General features: G+C 36.9%; 1 protein-coding gene across 1 annotated transcript; it reads left to right on the forward strand.

The window, feature by feature from the left end:
* The first annotated feature begins 2,394 nt into the window (after positions 1-2,394).
* Positions 2,395-26,183, forward strand: LOC109704209. Its single transcript, XM_020224976.1, has 11 exons — positions 2,395-2,822; positions 3,054-3,558; positions 4,620-4,737; positions 5,182-5,409; positions 6,216-6,343; positions 14,891-15,751; positions 16,156-16,509; positions 16,640-16,877; positions 22,738-25,274; positions 25,425-25,511; positions 25,989-26,183. The coding sequence occupies exons 1-11, from the start codon at positions 2,395-2,397 to the stop codon at positions 26,181-26,183; spliced, it is 5,679 nt and encodes a 1,892-aa protein (XP_020080565.1).

Genomic DNA, 26,183 nt, shown 5'->3' on the forward strand with positions numbered 1-26,183 from the left:
ATGAATGAGGTTCAGGGTTCAATTCCTGGATAGAGCAATTTGCTATTTTATTTTTTTAATGGAGTATTTTATAATGGTTCAATTATTTTAAACTCATGTATAGTTTTAGCAAATTATGAATTATTTTATTTTATTTAATTAACATCATAATGTATTGATTGATGCCATAATATTGTAGATAAAATATTTATATTGAAAATTTAACATGCTAATAATTGTTAAATTTTGTTAGATATGGCATGTTCATAAATGTTAAATTTTTTTTGTTAGATATGGCACGTACTATTCGGACTAAGAGAGTCTTGAGGGGAAGATGTGGTGATAGATTATTGCGCCCCATCATGACTTATAAGATGAATCCGTCACACTCCATGGAACAACATATATCATTTTTAGACGACTTGTTCAATGTGCTTGAAAATGACGATTATATCATTCAAGATTTTCAGAGAGCACTTGCATTGAGAAATTCAATACCAGATTATTGGGCTAAAACTTGGTGGAATATATTTAAAAATAAGTATGATTTCATAGTATCTTATGGTGATCTGGTATCGANATGGTGCATATAATTAAATATTGTATTTTCAATTAATTAATTCTCGTAATTTCAAAGGATGGGGAGGTGAAGGGTTTGGCGTTGAAAAAATGTTTGAGGGAGAAAAAAAACCAATATTGAAGAGAAAAATAAGTAACGTATAAATTAAAGAGGATATTGATTACACGTCATTGAATAGAGAGGAGAGGAGGAGAGGAGGAGAAGAGTCAAGAACAAATGTGAGTTCAAAAAAGGGCTACCGAGATTGAAAGAAAACTTGCCACGTGGCAAGCAACATTGTGAATTCATATAGTTTAATAGATGATTGTTAAATTTGGTTAGATATGGCATATTCATGAGGTTTAAGGGTTCAATTTCTGGATAGAGCAATTTGCTATTTTATTTTTTTAATGGACTATTTTATAATGGTTCAATTATTTTAAACTCATGTATAGTTTTAGCAAATTATGAATTAATTTATTTTATTTAATTGACATCATAATGCATTGATTGATGTTGTAATATTGTAGATAAAATATTTACATTGAAAATATTACATGCTAACGATTGTTAAATTTTGTTAGATATGACATGTTCATGAATGTTAAAAATTTTTTGTTAGATATGGCACGTACTATTCGAACTAAAAGAGTCTTACGGGGAAGATGTGATGGACTATTGTGCCCCATCATAACTTATAAGATGAATCCGTCACACTCCATGGAACAACATATATCGTTTTTAGATGACTTGTTCAATATGGTTGAAAATAACGATTATATCATTCAAGATTTTCAGAGAGCACTTGCGTTTAGAAATTCAATACCAAATTATTGGGCTAAAACTTAGTGGAATATATTTAAAAATAAATATGATTTCATACTGTCTTATGGTGGTCTAATATCGAAATTTAGGGATGTATATAATCGTCATTACATTACAAGTGCTGTAAGAAGGACAAATATTCTCGCTCTATCTCCTAATCTTCGAAATGGTAGGCGCACTGCTCTTAGCAGATCTGCTGGAGGCCTATTATTAGAAAAGGCAGCACTTGACATTGTGGAATGAGTATCATATGATGTTGTTCCAGAACCATGGTGTAGAGTGTTTAACGATGAAAATTAAGTTAGTTCGAATTGTATTTATATCCATGGAGGGTATTTTTTTGTTTTATGTTGTTGTTGTTATGTATTTTAATAATCAACACTATGTAGTGGAAGCATGTGTAGCGTTTTCTTGTGTTAATGAAAATATGCATTTTGTTTAATAGTTAAAATTATAAATGGCATGACACAACTTTCTTTTATTGATGATGATAAATGTACTTCATTTTTTGATAAATGCTTAGTTGAGTGGGAGTTCTTAGATTTGGAGAAATCTTGAACTTTTTTTTTGTTATCTAGAACTTATCTCTTTATATGGTGAATGCCAAGTTTGTGATGAATATTTGAATATAGAAGATGATTGGGAACATAGTGAACTTTCGATTCTATTTCTTATATTATATTATGATTAACTTAGTACATTATATAGTATAAAGTTATATATGTGTTTTAGATAATTTTTGTAAGTGCTAGTATTTAATTTTACAATGTCTCTATGTAGCTTTGAAATACCATGGCATCAAAGAATATCATAGCAGATCTCAATAAGGGTGAGAAATTCGATGGTGATAATTACAATATTTGGCAAACTAAGATTCAATATGTTCTTGAGGAACAACAAGCATTAAAACTATTCATTATACCATGACCGACCCTGGTGAAGGAAATACTGCTCAGCATAGAAGAGATTAAGAAGCTTATCGTGCTTGGAGAGCAAAGGATTCCTCTGCTCGTGGAATTCTGATAAGTTCAATGGTTGATGATCTCATTAGTGAGTGCGAGCAACTTCCTACTGCTCATGCAATGTGGGTTCATCTAAATGAAAAATTTGGCAGTACAACTGTAATCAAATTGAAACAGTTGACCATCAAATTTGATACTTATAAGAAACTCCCTAATCATACCATCAAACAACATCTAAGAGAGATGTCTAACATGATAAGGGAATTGAAGTCAGCAGGACACACCCTCACTGATGTGCAGCAAGGTCAAGCAGTAATCCGCTCTCTTCCTGATAGTTGGGAGCACATGAAAGTTAATTTAACTTACAATGACAACATCAAAACTTTTGCTGATGTAGCTCGCTATGTGGAACTGGAAGATGAGCGTCTTGGGGCTACAAGAGATCCCGTACATGCTTATATTACTGAATCCAGTTCACACAAAGCTTCAGGCTCTGGGTATAAGAAATTTAAAAATAGAAAGAGGAAGGGAGTGGAGACTGGACAGGGACCTAAAAAGAACAAATTCAAAGGAAATTAGAAAGACAAACGGTTTTGGAAGAAAAAGAAATATAAGAGTAAGATGAAGTGCTATAATTGTGGCAAGTTGGGTCACTTTGCTCGTGAGTGTACCGAGCAGAAAAAGGTAGCATTTCATTCTATTTTTCTTAATACTGTTTGTGTTTCTAGTATGGTGTTGCTCATAGATTCTTATTCTTTGTGGATTATAGACTCAGGAGCCACATATCATATAGCAGGAGACCGAGGTGCATTTGTAGAGTATCGTCGAGTCCAAGCTGGAACTAAATGGATATATGTAGGAAACAATGCGAAAGTTGACGTAAAAAGGATAGGCACGTGCAAGGTGGTGTTGCGTGGTCGTCGAACTTTGCTCTTTCATGATGTCCTATATGCTCCAGAGATTCGACGAAACTTGGTCTCTGTATCTGTTCTTTTAGGTTTAGGTTATGGTTTAAATTTCTGCAATAATCGTGTGGACATATTTTATGAATCTGTTTATTATGGTACTGGCTATTTATTAAATGGTTTCTTTGTGTTGGATTGTGAACATAATGTGTATAATTATGTTGGAAGTTGTTTTTCTTCAATTGCTTCTTGGCATGCTAGACTAGGACATGTTGGTCAAGAAAGGTTGAATAGGCTTGCTAAACATGGCCTGTTAGGTTCACTTACTGTAATTGTTTTGCCTAAATGTGAACACTGTCTAGCTAGAAAAATAACTAGAAAACCATTTGGCAAAGGAACAAAAGACGAATATCCACTGCAATTAATTCATTCTGATATATGTGGTCCAATGAATGTTAGGGCAAGACATGGGGCATCATATTTCATTACTTTTATAGATGATTTCACCCGTTTTGGTTACATCTATCTAATTGCTCACAAGTGAGAAGCATTGGATTGCTTCAAGCATTATGTTAACCTTATAGAGAATCAGCTAGATAGAAGGATTAAAGCTTTAACAATGATAGGGTTAGGGAGTATCTCTCTGAATAGTTTAAAGAATCTATTCCTATACATTAATCCCCATAAGAAATGCCACGTGGCAGTGTTTCGTTCACTGTTTGCTTTCACCTTATGAACGTCTGTCTCTTCGACTTTCCGTTTCATTAATTCCTTCCCTATAACGTCTACCTCTTCGGCTTCCCGTCTTATTAATTTCTGTCTTATTAATTTCTTTTCCATATCGTATGTCTCTTCGGCTTTCCATCTCATAATTCCTTTTTTGTAACGTCGGAAGGTAATTAAAAAAGAAAGAAGATGAGTTCCGTAAACTTAGAAACCCACACAAAAAATCCAACCCTTCATCTTCCCTTTACATATAACATTTAATTAATGCATCCACCTATCCTAATCCTAATATAATCTTAAACGATACAAATTCATACAAAAGCCCCATTCTCTCCTATGCATGTCATGAAAATAAAAGTCTATTCATTTTTTATAATAAATTATGACATCTTTCATTTGCCAAAAGATGTGGCATCAATTTACTTTTTTCTATTTTTTTTGTTAACTTCTAATTTTGGTGTCTTCTTCTATTCTCATTTAGTACGAGGTGTGGGATTTTTTTTTTTTTCAGCTCCTAACTTTAGTATCTTCTCATCTTCTCAACGTCCACCGCTTCACCTCTTTCGAGCCCACAAGTCTTTTCTTCTTCTCTACCATCTATTTTTTCTAACTCCCACAACCCTATCTCCTCTTTTTTTTTGTAGAGTTCTTTAGATACTTCAGGTCATAGTGGTGGTGGAGGTGGTGAATGAGAAAGTAGTAGAGACCAAAGCGGCGGCGACGACTGTGAAAGAAAGCATGGGCAATGGCAGTGAAGATCAAGGTGGCGGCAAAAATAATAGTAAGTCTCACCCTCTTAGAGATCAATACCAAGTAATAATTTCTCTATCTTTTTTTTTTCTCTCTTTTATTTTTTATTTGTTATCTATTTTTAACCTATTTTACAATATTTTTTGGAATTATTTGATAGTTTTTGTTTAAGGTGAGTTGGATTAGATTAAAAATATAATATTTCGATAATACCTGTCTGCCGCATCGCGCAGGTAATTATACTAGTTATATAATGAAAAGGGCATTGAAAGGCAACTGACTATTCCTAGAACTTCGCAACAAAATGGTGTTGCAAAAAGAAAAAATAGGACATTACTAGATATGATTAGATCAATGATGACACAAGCAAATCTTTCCATTTCGTTTTGGGGAGATGCTTTATTAACAGCAGTTTATATATTAAATTGTGTAACTTCTAAATCAGTTGCATCTACTCCCTATGAGTTATGGATAGGTAGAAAAACTGATTTAACTTATTTGCGACCATGGGGGTCGGCAGCCTATGTTCATGATTCTTCCCACAAGTATGAAAAACTAGGTCCTAGAGGGAAGAAATGTATCTTTATAAGATACTCAGAACAATCAAAAGGTTATGTGTTCTTAGGTGAACATTCCGATGGAGGTTTAAATGAAATAGAATCACGTGATGCCACGTTCACAGAGGACGAATTTCCCAGTAAAGGTGAAATTGACAAGGAATTTTAATTATGTGAAATTGAAAACTTCGTTGGTGATGACACACATGAACCAAGTGGGAGTGAATATGATCCACATGGTTCAAAATTGCGAAGAAGCAATCGTCAAATCATTCCTCGACAATGATTTGAGATTGAGGGTGAAGCCTTTATGGTAGCTTCACATGATGAAGTTGAACCTAAGAATGTAGGAGAGGCTTTATCTTGCCCAGAAAAAAGAACAAAGAAAAATTGCAATGGAAGAAGAAATGGAGTCAATAAAATCCAACCATGTTTGGGACTTGGTTGATCTGCCACTAGGGCGCACAACTATAGGGAACAAATAGGTTCTCAAAATTAAGCGCAAGGCAGATGGATCCATTGAAAGCTATAAGGCTCGCCTAGTAGCGAAAGGTTATATTCAACAAGAGGGTATTGATTACAAGGAAACCTTTTCACCTATAGTACATTTTACCTCCATTCGTCTAATTCTTGCCATAGTAACTCATTTAGATTTGGAGTTACATCAAATGGATGTTAAAACAGCTCTTCTCAATGGTGAGTTGGATGAAGAAATTTATATGGATCAACCTTTGGGTTTTGAAGTTGATGGCCAAGAAAATAAAGTTTGTAAACTAAAAAAATCATTATACGGCCTAAAACAATCATCCAGACAATGATATTTGAGATTCCATAAAGCCGTAACATCTTATAGTTTTAAAATGATCAATGAGGATCATTGTGTATTTATTAAATGTGAAGAGTGTAAATTTACAATTTTTATCTCTATACGTTGATGATATACTATTGGCAGGAAATGATAAGGAGTTCATGAATATCACTAAAGAGTGGTTACACTCTAATTTTCAAATGAAGGATATGGGGGAAGCTGCATATATTCTTGGAGTGAAAATTTATAGAGATCGTTCTAGAAAATTATGGGTCTTTCACAAGAGCCTTATATCAAGAAAATCTTAGAACAATTTAATATGCAGAATTGTAATCCCATTGATACTCCTATAGCAAAGGGTGAAGGCCTAAGTCTTGACATGTGTCCTAAAACTGCAGAAGAAAGAAAAGAAATGGCTAAAGTTTCTTACTCTAGTGCTGTTGGAAGTCTAATGTATGCCACCATGTGTACGAGGCCAAATATATGTTATGCCGTGGGTTTAATGAGCCGTTATCAATCAAACCCTAGCATGAAACACTGGAAATGTGTTAAAAGGATCCTCAGATATCTTAAAGGAACTGCAAATTATTCATTGTATTATTAAGGAAAAGATTTGCGTTTGGTAGGATATTGAGATGCAGATTGGGTAGGAGATCTGGATGAGCGCAAATCCACTTCTGGTTATGTATTCTTACTTAACAATGGCGCTATCTCTTGGAATAGCAAGAAACAAAATTGTACTACATTATCAACTATGGAAGCTGAATTTATAGCTTGTTCAACAGCAGTACAAGAGGCAATTTGGTTGAGAAGATTTTTACAAAGTTTGGGAATAACTAAAGATAACTTTAATTCTGTAAAAATTCAGTGTGACAATCAAGCTGCAATTGCTTTTGTAAAGGATCCGAAATATCATGGAAGAATAAAGCACATAGATATAAAGAATAATTTTATAAGAGACATTGTGGCACAAAAGTATGTGGTTCTACAGTATATATCTACGCATCTGATGGTTGCCGATTTATTCACGAAACCTTTGACAAGAGATGTGTTCAGATCACATGTCGAATCGTTAGGATTGTGTAGAATATGATGTACTGTACTTTAAGATTAACTATACAATGTTATATTAGTACATTGTATTAATGAAGTTTGCACTCCACTTTATTTTCTATGTGAAGAGTATACATTGATACTAGCAAAAACTATGTGATATTTAAAAGGTATGTCACCAAGTTGAAGTCGGCTTTCTCACACGAGCGACTGCCTCAGAAGCAAAGAGGGCATGCTGAGATGAGACAAATGTACATTCATCTTTTAAGAAAACCAGAGACATGTTATAAGAGAGTTTAAAAGTGTACATATATATGTCGCCTTGACTAAAGTCAAGATGAGGTCCATATTTAAATTGTTTGTATATTTTTGGACTGAACATGATGATCCCACAATCATGTTAGCCTGAATTACCAGATGTAAGATCTCTGATACACAATACGATAAAATTATTGTATAGAGAACTCAAGTTAGATACAATAAGGTGTTTAACCAAAATCTGTATGGTGTTTATGATTTTATTTGACATACGCTCCTTAGAGGAGAAATTACACCATAACACGTGTTTCATACCGCGTGTGTAAAAGTGACTATGAGGAAAATGAGATTAAATAAACAGAATCCCTGCATTCTCATGGTGTGAGTTTCTCGAGACCTTAAATATAAAATGGTCTCTTAAATGCCCTTAATAACTTATGTCTGTATTTTGATGTGATAGATCAATGTTCTTGCTACTTTAGCATGTTTTTAGCGGCGATAAAATAATTAGCCTTATGGGGCATGTCTAGGAAAGCGGTTGGTCTAAAACTGATAAGTATGAGAACAAAAGGAAGACATTTTAGATTATGTCAATCATATGTATTCACCGGTCGACCAGTTATGTTGCTTTTGTAGAAAAGTTTGAACATAATTATAAATATATAGTAAGAAAAGAAAGATTAGGTGTAGCCATTTTGAGGGATTAGGACACTTAATTTAACATAACTAAGTTTGTCTAGGGCATAGCGAGTCATGATATGGGTAAGAATAATATATATTGTCTTTGGTTTTCACAGCTATTATGTATCCCTAACAGGTGCATAGATAGGCTTATAAGTTGGCTTGTGGGTCACACGACCCATTTGTTAGTATGAAAATCACCAAGATAATAGGAATTGTTTGCCCATCATGTGCGAGTGGGAGATGCTGGTTTTTTAATCGAGTTTCGGGTCGCCCATGATGGGCAAATCTGACCCGACCTATTAAGTGGTGGTTTCCTTAGTTGGTTGGGAAACCACTCTGCACTACGTGCAAGTTACAAACCATGACAGAGAGAACAAGGGAGGAAAGGTGAAAACATTACTTACTCTCTCCGATTCTTCTTCTTCAAAAAAAAAAGAAAAGAAGATTTCTCTCCCCATCACTCATATTCCTAAAGTTTACTCTTTTCTTGGAGGATTTGACATTTGAGTTGTGGAAACTAGTGCAATTTCCATATTGTGATCTTGCATTTGATCCGTTGGAGCGAGTGGTTTGGTTTGATCCTGTTTTATCACGATCTTCGAATCAGAATTGAGTTATTTCATAGATTAAATTTTACTTTCACATGCTGAATAAACAAGAAATTGTGGACAGAAAAAGAGATCACCCATTTTCGGTGATATTCCCCACCTTAGCCGAACTCTCTACTAATGGGGTGGGCTTGATCTCTTGGAGCACTAAGAATAACCCAAAAAATGGTTCTAAAACCATTAGAAATCCAAATATCCCTATTTGATAACCTAAAACTAAAATTCCTAAAAATTCCAACTCACCTTTCTCTTTTGACAGAGAATTTTTTTTTCTTCCTCTTAGATCTTCCTCTTGAAGCTCGTTACCATCCCTAATTTTCGGATGAGATTAAACCTGAGCTTGGAAGCTGCCCCAACAATGGTGGTTCTTCTTTGGAGGGTGAAAAAGAGAAAGGATAGAGTAAGAGATGGAGTGGAGAGACGACTCCTATTAGATGAGAGTAAATAATAAGTATCTCCTTTTATAAGTTTGCAATAATAGCAACTAATTCCAAACACCAACCCCCCCTCCCCCCATTTGATCAAATTTGCTAAAGTTACTGATCGTCCCTAGAGCAAGTGGCAAAGGGCTTGGTGGTTGGTACCCGAGGTCCCAAGTTTGAATCCTAGTTGATTCACATTCCTAGCTAAGTTTATTTCTAAATTAAATAAAAGAAGCGGGTACTGTGCTACCTATCTCGCTCAAAAAAAAAAAAAATGCTAAAGTTCAAGGCATGTCATCTACACCACTAAAACTACTACTAAGAGTTACTGAACTTACAATAACTATTACTATTAGCAATTGCCAAAACTACTATTAAAAGCTACCGAAGTTACTTTTGCTTTAAAATCATTTTAGTAATTTGGCAAATGTTTTTATGTTGAAGAGAGGGGTCCTTCGTCGTCTGCGTAGTATTGATAGCCTCCACAATTCGAATCAGAAGTCAACTTTCCTAAAAAGATCGAAACTTATTTGAAAACTAAATCTCGATAATTTCGGTTGAATCCTGCATGATAACTAAAATTGATAATCACGGTCAAATCTCGAAAATACTAAATTGTATATCTCTTTCCAAAAAAATTCACTCATTAGACGACTAAAGCCTCTCATTAGTTATGTTTATCAAATGACTGAAATTGCAATCAACAATAATGACATGATATATTTCACAAATTACAATGTGGTAAATTTTAGTATTTTTCTCAACCTATATTTTGACATAGCCACTCTATGGTTTGTAAAGTGGAACTAGGCTACTATATTATTAATAGCACCAAGTCATTGGTGCTATTAGATTTTCAATCTTTGGATGAAAAGAGATGTGCGGTTAGAATGATAGTGGTCCTCTAGGATTGAGTAGATGGTTAGTTGAATAATATGATCTAATCGGTGGAAATGGTCAAAGGGGTAGACCTAACGGTGAAAAACTTGATAGCACCAAGCGTTTGGTGCTATAGATAGTATAGTAGCCGGACTCTGTAAAGTGTATTACTTTTTTATCTTACAGTTTATAAATTTTATAACAGCTAGCATANGCATTCTTATTGTGTGAGTTCCTCGAGACCTTAAATATACAATGGTCTCTTAAGTGCCCTTAGTAACTTATGTCTATATTCTGATGTGACAGATCAATGTTCGCTACTTTAGCATGTTTCCAGCGGTGATGAAATAATTAGCCTTATGGGGCATGTCTAGGAAAGCGGTTGGTCTAAAACTGATAAGTATGAAAACAAAAGGAAGACATTTTAGATTATGTCAAGCATATGTATTCACCGGTCGACCAGTTATGTTGCTTTTGTAGAAAAGTTGGAACATAATTGTGAATACATAGTAAGAAAAGAAAGATTAAGTGTAGCCATTTTGAGGGATTAGGTATACTTAATTTGACATAACTAATTTTGTTTAGGGCATAGCGAGTCATGATATAGGTAAGAATAAAATATCGTCTTTGGTTTTCACAGCTATTATGTATCCCTAACAGGTGCATAGATAGACTTATGAGTTGGCTCGCGGGTCACACGACCCATTTGTCAGTATGAAAATCACCAAGATAATGGGAATTGTTTGCCCATCGCGTGCGAGTGGGAGATGTTGGTTTTTTAATCGGGTTTCGGGTCACCCATGATGGGCAAATCCGATCCGACCCATTAAGAGGTGGTTTCCTTAGTTGCTTGGAAAACCACCCAGTACGAGCAGTTACAAACGTGCAGAGAGAAAGGAGGGATGGAACGTAAAAAAAAAAAAAAAAAAAAAAAAAAAAAAAAAAAAAAAAAAAAAAAAAAAAACACTTACATTTCTGCTTCTTCTTCTCTCAATGAGATTTTCTCCCAATCACTGAATTCCTAAAGTTTACTCTCGTTTTGGAGGATTTGACATTTGGGTTGTGGAAACTAGTGCAATTTCCATCTTGTGATCTTGCATTTGATCCGTGGAGCGAGTGGTTTGGTTTGATCCTATTTTATCACGATCTTCGAATCGGAATTGAGGTATTTCATAGATTAATTTTACTTTCAGCATTGTAACCCAGAATTTTCGGTATATCTACCCATTCCACTCCTCAAACTCCATAATCAACCCGATTCCGAAAACGACATTGGAATGCACTTTTCCACTTCCAACTATCTGTTTACTCCAGTAACTTGCGGAAACCTCTCGTCAATCCCTCAAAAGTTGTAGAAGAGTTTCAATTACTATTCCAACACTCGAACTTCGTAATTTGCCAAAGTTCTGTGTATTACAATTCGTGGGACGATTAGCCAATGGGAAATGGCGCTGGGAAGCTAATCTTGCAAATGACTGCTCCACCTCTACCTCTTGCTGGGTCTTTTCATACCTTATTCTTCATAGTTTCATAGACGGAGTTTTGTTTTGTTGCTCCATTGATCGGATGCTATCGAATGTTTCTATTCCTTATTTCCAAATAGGGTATATCCATGTTTAATCAAAAAAAAAAAAAAAAGGATATTGAATTAAAAATCTCATTGCCAACTTGTTGACATAATGAAAAAGAGTCTCTACCTTCCATACCCAATGACCAGTACCTGAAGCAATAGCCGCTCACCCAAGTTCAAGAAATTCATCACAACCGTCCATCACGAAAATTTATATGTCAAAATTAATTAGTGTATAAGAGCATTACTCTTAATTAGAAACTTACCGAAAATCTGATTGTCGAACCCATTTCTATTAGAGATTTTAACTTAAGTTCAAATTTGCGGTAACTGATCCGATTCAAATCCCTAAGTATCAATCAGACTTTTAAACATAGTTAAATTAAAATGGCCATATTAATACATACTGTAACTTGTAAATATAGTTTTTCAAATTGATATTTGAACTAGCAGACTGTCATAGATGCATAAGAACCATGCCTGCATAAGAATTAAGCAGTCATAAAGCTAAAGGTTTATTGCAAATTTAGACGTTGAAGTTTTACAGGACTAATTGAACTTCGTCATTGGAATTACAGCTTGAGACTAATGAGTCCTTTAAATTTTGGCCCTTCGAAGTTTTAGTTCAATAATTTAGTTCCGAAGTTTAGACCTCGATTTTAATCACCCTTGGAGTTTCAATTTTAATTAAACACAGTTTAATACAAGTGAAATCTATTGAAATCGAGATTAAAAAGCTACTTGAGTATTTGAGTTTTTTTTTTTTTTAAATCTTCAAGAGCAAATCAACTCTTATTATTTGGACAATATATAAAAATTCTGTAATATCAAGTAACATTAGAAAGATCTAGCTAATTCACTTCGCAAAATATTGCTTTATTAAGTAGCAGGCACAGATTGATTTCTCTCTTATCATCAAGAAATTGTTAACATTAATAACCTCATACCAGCAAACATGAGCAGATCATTCTATATATATACACACGCACCCCCTCCCAAAGAATTCAATTCTTGAAATATTTTCCGTATAGTATCTTAGTAACAAACAACATGTAATTTCAAGAAATTGAAGGAAACAAGTAAATAAATAACCTTAACAACAAGCATTATATAAACACGTAGTTTTCTCTTTCTATAAATATAACTAGCATAAATAATCCTAGTTTTAGTGTGTTTAGATCTCTTACTCCGATTAGGATTACTAAATTATTATTACTAACGGCCGTGATGTAATCACGGTTTGAAAATATAAAAAGAAAAATGTCCGTTAACAATATCATATCCCTGATCCGAATCCGAGTAGTAGTGCAAATTAATCAACTCCTATAACACGAGAATTAATACCCATAATAATAACTGTATTATTAGTAATCCTAACTAGTAAATAAACTAACTGTAAAAGTGGTGATACTCCTCCATTGCCATCAACCGTCTTTCCTTCTGGCGGATTAGTTTGGAGCCGAATAGCAGCTCCAAGAATGTCACGCCCCGGATTACACTTTCCCCGGGCGCGTCGACAAATCCGCCGTATACAAAGTAATTTTTCCTGTATACGAAGCGATAGCTGTACCTATAAATCAAACACTACTACGAACAGTAGTAGAGAGCTGCTAGAGAAAACAGAAGCTAAACAAACTGGGTTTCATATACATAGTCCAAATCCAAAATACAAAACTACTCGCACTGACGAGTTAAAGATAGGTATGTACATGAACTCCATCAAAACAACTACCTGCAGTAGGGTGCCTCTAGCTCTGTCAGTCGGGTAGGGCTCTAGCTCGCAACGCCCTTGCCTCGATCCTGATCCGCGGAAGGCGCAGCAGCCAGAACCTGTGGCTCTGCAAAAACATAGGAAACAACTGGGCGTGAGAACTACTGTAAAAATAAGTAGTCCTCAGTGGGTACCGCCCAAAACAACATCGGTCCACCCACTAAGTCTACAGAAGGGAGCAAGAATAGTTGTAAAATGTAGGAATAAAGTCTACCGCTATCAAACACTACACTATCATGCTCTACACTAACCAACTGTAGAAAATGTCCAACCTGACCCAATCCAATCGGGACTGTAAGCATACCCGTCCCCGGGACTGTGAATACACCCGTCCCTGCCCCGTTGCGACTATCGGGCTCTATCAACACTAACTGGTCCGTGGAGAGCAAGTCCAACTGGCATGAGCGACACCAACGCGAAAGCACAAAGCCTGACTCCGGAGTGGCACTCGTGGGCGCTACCCAACCGAGTATGCAGCGTATCTCTGTCGAGCTCAATCAGGCTCCAACTAGCCAAAGTCAAGTGAACAAGGTCAAAACAGGTCTACAAACCAAACCCACGTGCCCTCGGCACAATCTGTGACCAAAACAAGAATCTGGGTCCACCGCTATCCCGAACGGCACCCAACAACCCGAAACAGCCTATACTCTGCTGAGAAATAAGCTCGGCATCCCAGCACGAGCGTAAATGCCTTCTAAACTACCCCAGGTATCCATCGCACTGATACGGCAACGATACAATCGAAACACGGCTCCTAGAGCTAAATCTGGTAGTTTAAGCATATGACGGGTCAAAACGCAGGTTTTCTCCTAAGTCAAAATTCAAGTCCAACATGTATAATATAATCATTCATTTCAGCATGCTTTTATATTCATATTACGTCCAAAATGCTAATCGATGAATTAAAGCATGATATACAAAATCGAACTATACACGTCGACTAAACATGCACTTAGGAGCGAAACCGATGATACACCCACCTCTAGTGCAATTCCTGGCAGCAAGAGAGTCTCGGATCTTAAGCAACACTGCTGGAAACACCTCCAAACCAGCAACAAAGCCCCTCAAGATCTGAATTTACAATTCACCCAAAAATCCAATAAAAATCATCAATTTCAGCCTTAAGCTTGGATTTATCCAATTCCAATGTCAAAACTCACCTAATGATCTCCAATTCAGGTGGAGAGGGTTCCAAATCCAGTACTGGTTGATAGGGAAAGTGACTCAGCTCCACAAAGCCCCTGCTTCCCAAGTTCACCCCAAGAAAACTCAAAAATTGGCAAATTCTGTCCAAAGCAACAGCAGCAGAGGAAAATCTCAGTTCGACCAAGCTAACCTCAACCAAAATCTGCAATTCAGGACTTCGTGGATTCCTCTGGAAGTCTAGAATCCAGTAAACCAAGTTTCGTCGAAATCCGACCTTCCTACGTCGCGCACGAGCCAAAACACTGGAGGTCGTCGCTGAAGAACTACAGAATCAGCACCTTGCAATTCTTGGAGAGGTGGATCTTAATGCAAATTGGAAAGATTGGAGGGATTAGGGATGAAAATTCTAAGTCCTCTGTGAATAACAGGTAAAAGAGCTCAATGGGGACGAATACCAGGTATTNCACATAAAGGGTGGCAGTGAAGCTGGCAAGTTTCAAGAAGCTAAACTTGAAAGAGAAGAGTATATCATGCTATCTAATAAACGGTTCTCAACATTGGGAAGCAAAACCAGAGAGATAATATATGACATTTTCATCGATTACGAGAACAAGAAACGAATGGCTGGAGAGTTCGATCTGTCTGATGTTGTCAATCACCTTCACAAACAACTTAGCTGTGATGGTTTTACAGGTGACAAATTAGATTTTGTCTACATTGATGAGGTTCAGGACCTTACGATGAGACAGTTAGCCCTTCTCCGATATGTCTGCATGAATTTTGAGGAAGGGTTCACTTTTGCTGGAGACACAGCTCAAACGATTGCGAGGGGTATCGACTTCAGGTTTGAAGATATTCGCTCTCTTTTCTATACAGAATTCCTTTCGAGATCGGAAATTCTTAATCAGGACAGCAAGAAAAAGGAATTCACGATGGCTGATATGTTCCAATTAAATCAGAATTTTCGTACGCATTTTGGTGTTCTGAAACTGGCACAGAGTATCATGGACCTTCTGTACTATTTTTTCCCTGTATGTGTTGACAAATTGTCTCCAGAGACTAGCTTGATATATGGAGAAGCTCCTGTTCTGCTTGAATCAAGTAATGATGAGAATGCTATCGTAACAATCTTTGGAGAGAGCAGAAACACAACAGGTAGTTCGAGTGGATTTGGAGCTGAACAAGTCATCCTCGTGCGTGATGATTGCGCCAAAAGGCAAATTTTGGAATTTGTTGGTGAACAAGCTCTTGTTTTAACCATAGTTGAGTGCAAAGGCCTTGAATTTCAGGTAACTTCAAACATATCTCTTGTATTTCTCTAACAAACTCAACTGTATACAGCCGAGGGCATAGGAAAGGATCTTGGCAAGTAAAGATCAGCATGGATAAGTTTATGCCAAATTGCAGAAAACTTGAAATATTGTGATTAGCACTAACAAGGTTTTGAAAACAATGTCTCGTCTGTAAGTGTTTAATCCCCTTCTCTGCCATTTTCATGCAGTGACATTTTTCATGTAGGAACTGTTCCTACAAGAAAAGAGGGAAAGAAAGAAGAAAAGCTATGCAAAAGAATATATATATATATATATATATATATATATATATATATATATATATATAACCCTATGTAACAGGTGGCTAGTCTTTTCACCAACCTTTAAGTTTTCCTCTTTTTTTAAATTTTGTTATGCAGGACGTTCTGCTTTATAATTTTTTTGGTGCATCGCCATTGAAAAATAAGTGGAGAGTTGTATATGAGTATATGAATACCCGCAATATACTTGAACCCTGTAGGACAAGGTCATTTCCTTCATTTGATGAAGCAAAGCACAATCTTCTTTGCTCAGAGCTGAAGCAACTATATGTCGCTATTACCCGGACACGACAAAGACTTTGGATTTGTGAGAATAGCGATGAATACTGTAAACCCATTTTTGATTACTGGAAAAAGTTATGTCTGGTTCAAGTAAGGCACTTGGATTCAGCTCTTGTCCAGGCAATGCAAACGGCAAGCAGTGCTGAGGATTGGAAGTTACGTGGTATCAAGGTCTGTATTATTGTGATGATTACATTTAAAGCCGCTCCATTTCTTTCCCCCACCACCCTTCTTTTTGCGTCAAGTTCCATGGTATATGGAGGAATTTGATGCTGGAATTGTGATTTTGTTTCTTCTACAGTTATTCAATGAGGGGCATTTTGAGATGGCCACTATGTGCTTTGAAAAGGCTGGTGACGAATTCAGAGAAAAGTGGGCACGGGCAGCAGGCCTCGTACTAACGGCTGAGCAGGTTATTTCTACGAATCAAGAAATGGGTGAGGCTGCACTACTTAAAGCTGCTGAACTCTATGAAATCATCGGCAAACCGGAAAAAGCTGCTACATGTTATATCAAATTGAAGGATTACATGAAAGCAGGTAATACATTGTCTCATTATTTTTTGGTAAAAATATTTGGAACTTATCATTTGGAGTTAGCTATCCAATCTTTCAAAATTTTAATTGTACCATCCTTTCAATTTGTTTGATTTGAGTAAGTCAACGACAAAGACCTTTGAAATTTTGAAAATTGCTTCGTTTTCAATGCATGACTCTTGGGTGACCGTGTTGTGTTGAAAACGAAAAGACAATAATTTATTATAGGAGGGCTCTCAACACTATAAATATATGGTTCTTGAGACCTTAAGGGAGATATTTTTGGATGAATAGAAAATTCTACTCTCAATCTTTATCCTCGGTGTTCTACTTCTCGGTGAGATCATCGACGCTTCTTCCTCGCGCCGAGATCGTCTTCTTCCTCAACTTGATCGTTGTCGCTTCTTCCTCGTGACAAGATCGGCTTCTACTTCTACCCCTCATCTTCTTTCGAGTCACTACCTCATCTTTTTCTTTTCCGTTGCCGAAGTTCTACCCGTGATGTACTGCCCTCCTCGTCGATCATGGATCCCCCGCAATCGTGTGAACGGTGCACTTTTTGTATCTCTCATCTCCTGACATCCTATTATCCCCTTTTAATCTAGCCTTTCACCATTATCAATCATATTTGCCAAACAACCAAACCTAAAGCCTTAAGTCCGATAAAGCCGAATTTACCTTTTGGAACTATTATATGTATTTTCAGTTGGTTGTTATTTTCTCATATATTGAAGGTTTACCATCATCTTAGTATTACTTCAATTCGATTTTAATTTTTGTTTTGCTAAAATTTTTGCTTTCTTGTTTAAAGTTCATCGGAATTGATAAATTGAACCTAGTTTTACCTTTAAACAAAAGTAAACTTGAAAATTCAATTTTGGCAACCTCTCGGTTTGTATCAATTGGTATCAGAGAAAGTTCTTTTCGTGGGAGCGTTTGTTTTGATCAAAACAACTTTTTCTTGGTATTCAACTTTGGGCCAAAATATTTCAAAAAAAAAAAAGCATCACTTTTTGATCAACTTATAAGCATTTGGTATGGCAGACAGTCGTGAAAATCCTCGTGATTGGAGAGAAGCATATGAGAAACAACAAGATTCCATGAAAAGCATGCAAAATCAAATGAATAACATTCAACAACTATTGGAAAGATTAACTATGCAACAACAAACTGCAGTTGGAGAAGATTCGGAAAGTGACCCTGTTTTTGACAATCGTACTTTACCTGCTAGAAGAAATCCTCTTTTTCAAACTCAAGGAAATATACATCGATGGAATCAGGGCATTAAAATGAACGTGAGTGAGTTCGAGGGTAAATTACAACCTGAAGATTTTGTGGATTGGCTAGACAAAATAGAACAATTTTTTGAATGGAAAGAATTACCTGATGACAAAAAAGTTAAATTTGTCTCCCTTAAATTGAAAGGACATGCCTTAGTGTGGTGGAAACAAGTTCAAAACGATAGGATTAGAAAGGGTAAGGAAAAGATTGCCTCGTGGGAAAGAATGAAAGAAAAACTTAAAGAAAAATTCTTACCGATTGATTATCGTCAAACTATTTTTCAAAAAATTACACAATCTTAAACAAGGGTCTAAATCGGCACAAGAATATACTGAAGAATTTTACACCCTTCAAGCTCGTAATGAACTTAAAGAGGACGAAGAACAGCTAATAGCTCGCTATCTAGCCGGTCTTCGAACTAAAATCCAAGATGAGTTAGCCCTTTTAACTTTCTATATGGTCGACATGGCTTACAGTCATGCACTTAAGGCTGANGAAAATAAACTTAAAAGACAAACCTTTCGTCAGGGAAGTGCGAGCGTAAAGAACACCATAGGAACTAAGCCTATCTTAAAGAACGATAGTCAAATCTCTTCAAGACTTGTTCAAGACCTTAAGGGCAAAGGAATTTTAGGTGCAAAACCCGTTGAATCTGGCATCATTTGTTATAAATGTAACAAACCTGGACATAAATCCTCTGATTGCCCTCTGAGAAAATTTGATTCTAGAGCCAATCTAATAGAAAGTCATGAAGAGAATGAAAATGGGGAAGAAACTTTAGAACAAGAAGATGTTGATGAGATTTCCGAAGAATCTCCTGATGCTACTGAAACAAATCTCATGATCCATCGAGTCCTATCAGCCTCTAAGTCCACCCAAGATGATTGGAAGCGTCGTAGCCTTTTCAGAACCATTTGTAGCGCGGGAGGCAAGTTTTGCTCTCTGGTCATTGATAGTGGAAGTACTGAAAACTTTGTCTCTAGGGAAATTGTTGATAAGCTTAAACTGAAAACTGAAAAACTTGCTCAAATTTACAAAATAGCTTGGTTTAAGTATAGGGATGAATTTTTTGTAACTAAAAGATATCTTGTTGAATTTTCTATTGGGAAAACTTATGCTGATAAAGTTTGGTGTGATGTTGTTCCCATGGATGTGAGTCACCTATTGTTAGGTAGACCTTGGCAATTTAATCGTAGCACTATATATGATGGTAGGAAGAACACTTACATTGTCACAAAGGACAACAAGAAAGTTAGATTGGTTCTCCTAAATTACTTTTCCAAACCAAAGTCTAAGCCGATTGAGTCCCAAAAGCAACCCTCCAATAATGAGCAGAAAATGATAGTTTTGAACAAAAGTCAATTCTCTAAAGATCTAGCAAAGTCTCCAGTGGTATATATTCTTTCGGCAAAAGAAAAATCGAAAAACACTGAAGTTCCTCGAGCTGTTCAACGATTGCTTAATGAATTTTCTGATATCATGCCTGAGGAACTCCCTGATGGCCTTCCACCTATGAGAGACATCCAACACTGCATTGCTAATCGAGTCGCTAATGCACTCAGTCGTCGAAACCATTTGCTTATCACTTCTTCCTTACAGATAGTAGGATTTGAGATAGTTAAGGACCGATATCAAAATGACCCTAACTTCGGTCCTATCCTAAAAAAGTGCCTATCTCCTGACAATGATTCACCTTCTGATTACTGTTTGGACGGCGGGTATCTTTTTAGAAAGTCCAAGTTGTGCATTCCCCAGGGATCGTTAAGAGAGTCCTTGATTCAGAACTTGCATAGTAGCGAGCTAAGGGGACATTTCGGGAAAGACAACTTTGGGATTAGTTCAAAAGAGGTATTATTGGCCTAACATGAGTAAGGACGCTGAAAGGTTTGTTCAGCGGTGTAAGACTTGTCAATCATTTAAAGGACAAACTCAAAATACTGACTTGTATACTCCTTTGCCCATTCCCACTGTGCCCTGGGAGGATATTAGCATGGACTTTGTCCTAAGCCTACCCAAGACTGTACGCCAAGTTGATTCAGTTTTTGTTGTTGTTGATCGTTTTACGAAAATGACTCATTCCTTGCAAGAAAACTTCTGATGCATCATATATTGCAAAATTATTTTTCAATGAAATTGTACGTTTACATGGCATTCCTAAATCAATTACCTCTGATCGAGATACAAAATTTGTTAGTCATTTTTGGAGAACTTTAATGTCAAAGGCAGGAAGCAAACTGAATTTCAGCAGCCCATACCATCCACAAACTGACGGGCAGACGGAAATAGTAAATCGATCTTTGGGTAATCTCTTAAGATGTTTAGCTGGAGAAAAACCAACACAATGGGATTTAATTTTACCTCAAGCTGAATTTGCTTATAATAGTTCCATAAACCGAACCATTGGAAAATCTCATTTTGAAGCTTTATATGGCCGTCCTATAGCCCACTTTCTTGACCGAGCACCATTACCTTACCCTGGTAGAGTTAGTGCAGATGCCGACTATTACCTAAAACAAATTCAAGAGGTGCAACAACAAGTTCATTAGAGGTTGCGGGATTCCACTGTCAAGTACAAGGAGTCAGCGGATAAACATCGCCGAGGTATGACTTTTAATGAAGGAGATAATGTCTTGATCTATTTTAGGAAAGAAAGGTTCCCAGCTGGAGGCTATAGCAAGTTGAACAGGAAAAAGTACGGACCATTCAAAATTCCGAAGAAGTTAGGGGAAAATGCTTATCTAATTGATCTACCTCCGGAAGTATCGACGTCCCCGATCTTCAATGTCAGCGAGCTATACGAGTACCATGGAGAAGCCCTCTCTACTGTCGATATTGATGGCTTGACATCTCGCTCCGACATTAAAACTCCATCAGATGGTGTGGAGGATATTTTGGATGTGCGCGAGTCAGTGACGCGACGTGGTACTCATCACCGATACTTGGTGCGTTGGCGTGGACGACCATTGTCCGATAGCAGTGGGGTTTCTGAGGCGGAGTTGCGCCAACTTCGAGAGGACTTCTACAAGAGATATCAAGATGCCATCTCGACGGAGTCGAGATTTCCCCAACTCGAGGGGAACTGATGCAGCAAATAAATCTCGTTTTATTTTCAAATGCAATTTTTTTTTATTTTGTAGGTCCGTGTTTGATTCGGACTTAAATCATTTGGTTTTAGTTGATTTGGCTAACCCAAATCCTTTTCTCCCATAAACAAAAAACAATCCCAAGAACTTTGGAATTCCCCAAAAACAAAGACCTTTGAAATTCCCAAAATTGCTTCGTTTTCAATGCATGACTCTTGGGTGACCGTGTTGTTTTGAAAACGAAAAGACAATAATTTATTATAGGAGGGTTCTCAACACTATAAATACATGGTTCTTGAGACCTTAAGGGAGATATTTTTGGATGAATAGAAAATTCTACTCTCAATCTTTATCCTTGGCGTTCTACTTCCCGGTGAGATCATCGACGCTTCTTCCTCGCGCCGAGATCGTCTTCTTCCTCAACTTGATCGTTGTCGCTTCTTCCTCGTGACAAGATCGGCTTCTACTTCTACCCCTCCTCTTCTTCCGAGTCACTACCTCATTTTCTTCTTCCCCGTTGCCGAAGTTCTACCCGTGGTGTACCGCCCTCCTCGTCGATCGTGGATCCTTCGCAATCGTGTGAACGGTGCACTTTTTGTATCTCTTATCTCCTGACCTCCTATTATCCCCCTTTAATCTAGCCTTCCACTATTATTAACCATATTTGCCAAACAACCAAACCTAAAGTCTTAAGTCCGATAAAGCCGAATTTACCTTTTGAAACTATTATATGTATTTTCAGTTGGTTGTTATTATCTCATATATTGAAGGTTTATCATCATCTTAGTATTACTTCAATTCGATTTTAATTTTTGTTTTGCTGAAATTTTTGCTTTCTTGCTTAAAGTTCATCGGAATTGATAAATTGAACCTAGTTTTACCTTTAAACAAAAGCAAACTTGAAAATTCAATTTTGGCAACCTCTCGGTTTGCATCACAAAATATGCAAAGATAAACAATGCATTTAAATTTTGAAGTCAAAATATCGTTGATCAACTTAAATCAAATAAATTGAAAGGTTGGATAGTAAAATCAAATTTTTGACAGGTTGGGTAGCTAGATCCAAATGATGCATAGTTTAAGTTTCATACAGTTTTACCCTATTTTTTAACATATGTACTATGTAAGCTTTTCAGGGCATTAATATTCAATAGGTAGTTGGCCTCCATATCTTGAAATGAACAAATTCACTACCCTCTATGCTACACTGTTTGTGCTTTTTGAGAAATTATATTATACACAGACAATAGTTAAAAGCTTGTGGAGGCGATCCTCTACTGTGGAAGCTATGTATTCTACCTTTCTCATTGAGGAATGACTTTTTTCAAGGTAGAAACATACAGACCTGCACTATGTAGTTCATGCACCCAATAGGAAATGTGTCATAATGGACTACTGAAATGATCTATTTTTGACATTTTTGTTAACTCAAATAAATGGTCGAAAATACTACTTGTTACTTAACACGTCTAATATCCAGACTCTTCACTTAAACTCAGGTACCATTTATATGGAGAAGTGTGGCAAATCTAGGCTTGAAGATGCTGGGGATTGCTTTGCTAAAGCAGAATGCTGGTCCCTTGCCGCTGATCTGTACTCTCAAGCAAAGTGCTTCTTGAAGTGTATCTCGATTTGCTCCAAAGGACAACTATTTGACTCTGGATTACAGTATTTAGAAAGATGGAAGGAGGAATCATTTGTCGATAAACAGAATTACAAAGACTTCGATGAAGTTCGATTCACGTATTTGGAGAACTGTGCTATCCACTACTACGAGCGTGGAGAAAAAGAACGTATGATGGTTTCCGTTAAGGCTTTCCAATCTATGGATCGAATTCGGTCTTTTTTGACTTCTAAAAATCTTCTTGAAGAGTTGCTTAAAGTGGAGATTGAAATGGGGAACTTCTTAGAAGCTGCAAAGATTTGCAGAAGGAAAGGAGATATCCTACAAGAGGCAGAGATGCTCGAGAAAGCTGGTCTTTTTGAGAAGGCTGTACGACTAATTCTTTTTCACGTCGTTATAAACTCACTATGGATTTCTGGAAGTGATGGGTGGCCTCTAAAAAAGTTCACTGGAAAGGAGGAACTACTTAACAGAGCCAAAACTTTTGCACGAAAAGTGTCAGATTCCTTCTACAGTTCTGTTTGTTCTGAAGTAGAAGTGTTAGGCGACATGCCCAAAACTTTGTTGAACATGTCGAAACATTTGATTGAAGCCCAGAAATGTCAAAATATCCGACTCGAATTTTTTACTGCTCGTGCTATACTTGATGTCCTTCTCCGTTCAGAAACCTCTAAGTATTTTTTTGATTCAGAAGTAGTTTTGGACGTAGAAAAGCATGCAAATGAGATGATGTCTCAGAATCGTTTCTCTGCTGAAACATTGGTGCATATCTGGAACCTGTGGAAAGCAATTGTATTGGAAGTATTAAATCATCTAGACAAAACTGAATCGCTCGACAAAAAGGAGTTCATAATGTACGAAGAGTTGTGTCTTGAATACTTGGGAGTCAGAAAGGATGATAATGATATCTTCTATGTTGTGCTGAACAAGGATGCAAGTTGGGTTCAGAATACTGGTAAAGTTTCTCTGTACAAAGACAGAAATCATGTTGTGATGAATGCCCATCATTATGCATCATCTGCTCGAAATTACTGGACTATAGAATTATGTTCTGTTGGTATGACGGTACTGGAGAAATTGGAATCCATGATCTGTTTTCCTCCGAGGAATTTAATATCGCAATTCTCCAGAGGGAAAGTGGTCTTATGTATATATGAAGTTGCAAAGTTTCTTAAGGGGTTCGAATCCAGTCCGTCAAAATTAGCCGAAAAGGTATGCAGGTTCTTTCACTTGTCTCTAGAATCTTTCTGGAACATAGTCTTCCCATATGATTGGAAAGATCGAACAACAGAGGACATGTTACACATTCATGAGTACAGGACTGCTGAAAATTTGCTTGATGATTTGCTCGATCAAAACCTGAAACCGGTAAATGGCAATTTGACCCACGGGCAGATAGGGAGAGTGGTGATGCTGATCCTCCTGACAGGGCGATTAACTGATGATTCCTTTAACATAATCAAGGGATGTCTGAACAAAATGTCAGAGTGGAGAGAATTTCTCGAACAACTCAAGATATTTTTAGATCACGGATCTTCAAAAATATTATTGATCTCTTCGTTTAAAAAAGCACTTGAGGCAGCATTCAAGGCAGATTGGATACACGAATTGGATTACATCGCTCCACACTGCTTTATGTATCTTCTCGAATGCCTTATGTTCTTGGCCTTATCATGCCAAGAATCCAGATGGGAAGTCTTCTGCACTAAATCTTTACTGATTGGAATGCTGAGATGCCATGGTTGTAGAGGTTATATTGATTCCTGTTTGATCCCTGTCCCCAATATGCAGTTAGATACTCCTGTTAATATACCGCTGGCATTCACTGCTATGATTACTAAAAGCCTTCTAAGTAGCACGCATGAAATCCGCCAGTGGATACAAAAGTCTTCTTTGCCTTCAGGGTCCTATCGACCGATGATACTTCAGCTTGTTACAATACTCTATCTCACATATCTCAATACTGGGATTGATACTCATGAATTCGCAACTCTTCTTTTATATAACAATTTACTTGGAGATCTGCCTAGGGCTTTCTCTGAGAAGCTTCGGCATGTTATATATTCCAGGACGCAAAATTATTCTCGGTTTTTAAGTGCATTTGCTGATGCACTTGAAACAATTGGAAATCCTTTAGTGGTAATATCTTCTACTGGAAGGAGTTCAACACTGTCAAAGTTGAATGCTGTTTTCATCAGCCCTGAGCAAATCAGGGATCCCGACCGTGTTTGTGCAATGCTATTCCTGAAGATTTTGGGAAATGTTAAGGATAAAGAGTCTTCACAAGATTCATCAAACATGAGCTCCAGCTCCAGCTGTTCGCCAAGTACTGGGATTGAGAGAAATAAATCTGGAAATCAACAAACTAGTCTAGAGAAGTCTGAAGGACACCAACGTGGAAATGTTGAGGAGGTAAATAGTTCAAAAGTTTTCCGAGTTTATACCTGCTGCATCAGGTTTTGATTAGCTTGTTGTCTTATATTTGTTAGATGTTATAATCATTGGACAAAAATTCTTCAGTTTTACATGTTTTCTGATGTTATTAAGCTTTGGTTCAAGCAGAGTGCAGTGGATACTGTCAAATTTCTAGAGACTGTAATATCCCAGTTAAAGGAAGAAAGAACTCAAGAAGACTTTGGGAGACACTTGGTTCAGGGAAACTGATGATGCTTGATGAATTCAGACAGTCCACTGGGAGGTAATTGCTTCCACCATGTTCATTTTTCCAGTAACATAAGCAACAGAAGTAGAAATATCCTTTACCAATTTGTTAATGTAATGTGGAGGGCTATTTTGCAGCCGCACCCCTTTTTTTGTGCAGTATCCAGTTAGTTATCTGCTGCTCTGATCTCCTCACTCTATTCCCTGGTTCGTTTGTGAGTCAGAATGGCCTTGTTTATGAATCAGACAAAGATTTACTCTGTTTCTTTTGTGTGCGTTTGGGTTCACACCATGGGAGCGAATTTGTGGTCGTGCCCTGATAGGTAGAACTCTATTCACCTAGAGAATTCAAAACACTGTAGATTACATACAAAATAATACTTGAATAAACTTCCGACTAAACACATCTTTTCTAAATTTTATCTTTGCTAGAAATGAAGGTAAGACTTAAATGCGAGGGTGCAGGCATTGCGACGGCAAATTGCAGCAGGTAATGAATTCCCTGACCGTGAAAAAAGCCATCAGCAAGAGGCTTTCGAGAGCACTGTACACAGCTGTGATAATACCCCGGAAGGCGAGTCAGCTCCAGATGACAAGGAAGCTGAAGTTGAGCGGTTACTGTTTGTTCTACTACTGAACAAAGAAAGAGCAGCACACTGA

This window comes from Ananas comosus, unplaced genomic scaffold (assembly GCF_001540865.1).
Source record: "Ananas comosus cultivar F153 unplaced genomic scaffold, ASM154086v1, whole genome shotgun sequence".
Classification (NCBI taxonomy): Eukaryota; Viridiplantae; Streptophyta; class Magnoliopsida; order Poales; family Bromeliaceae; genus Ananas; species Ananas comosus.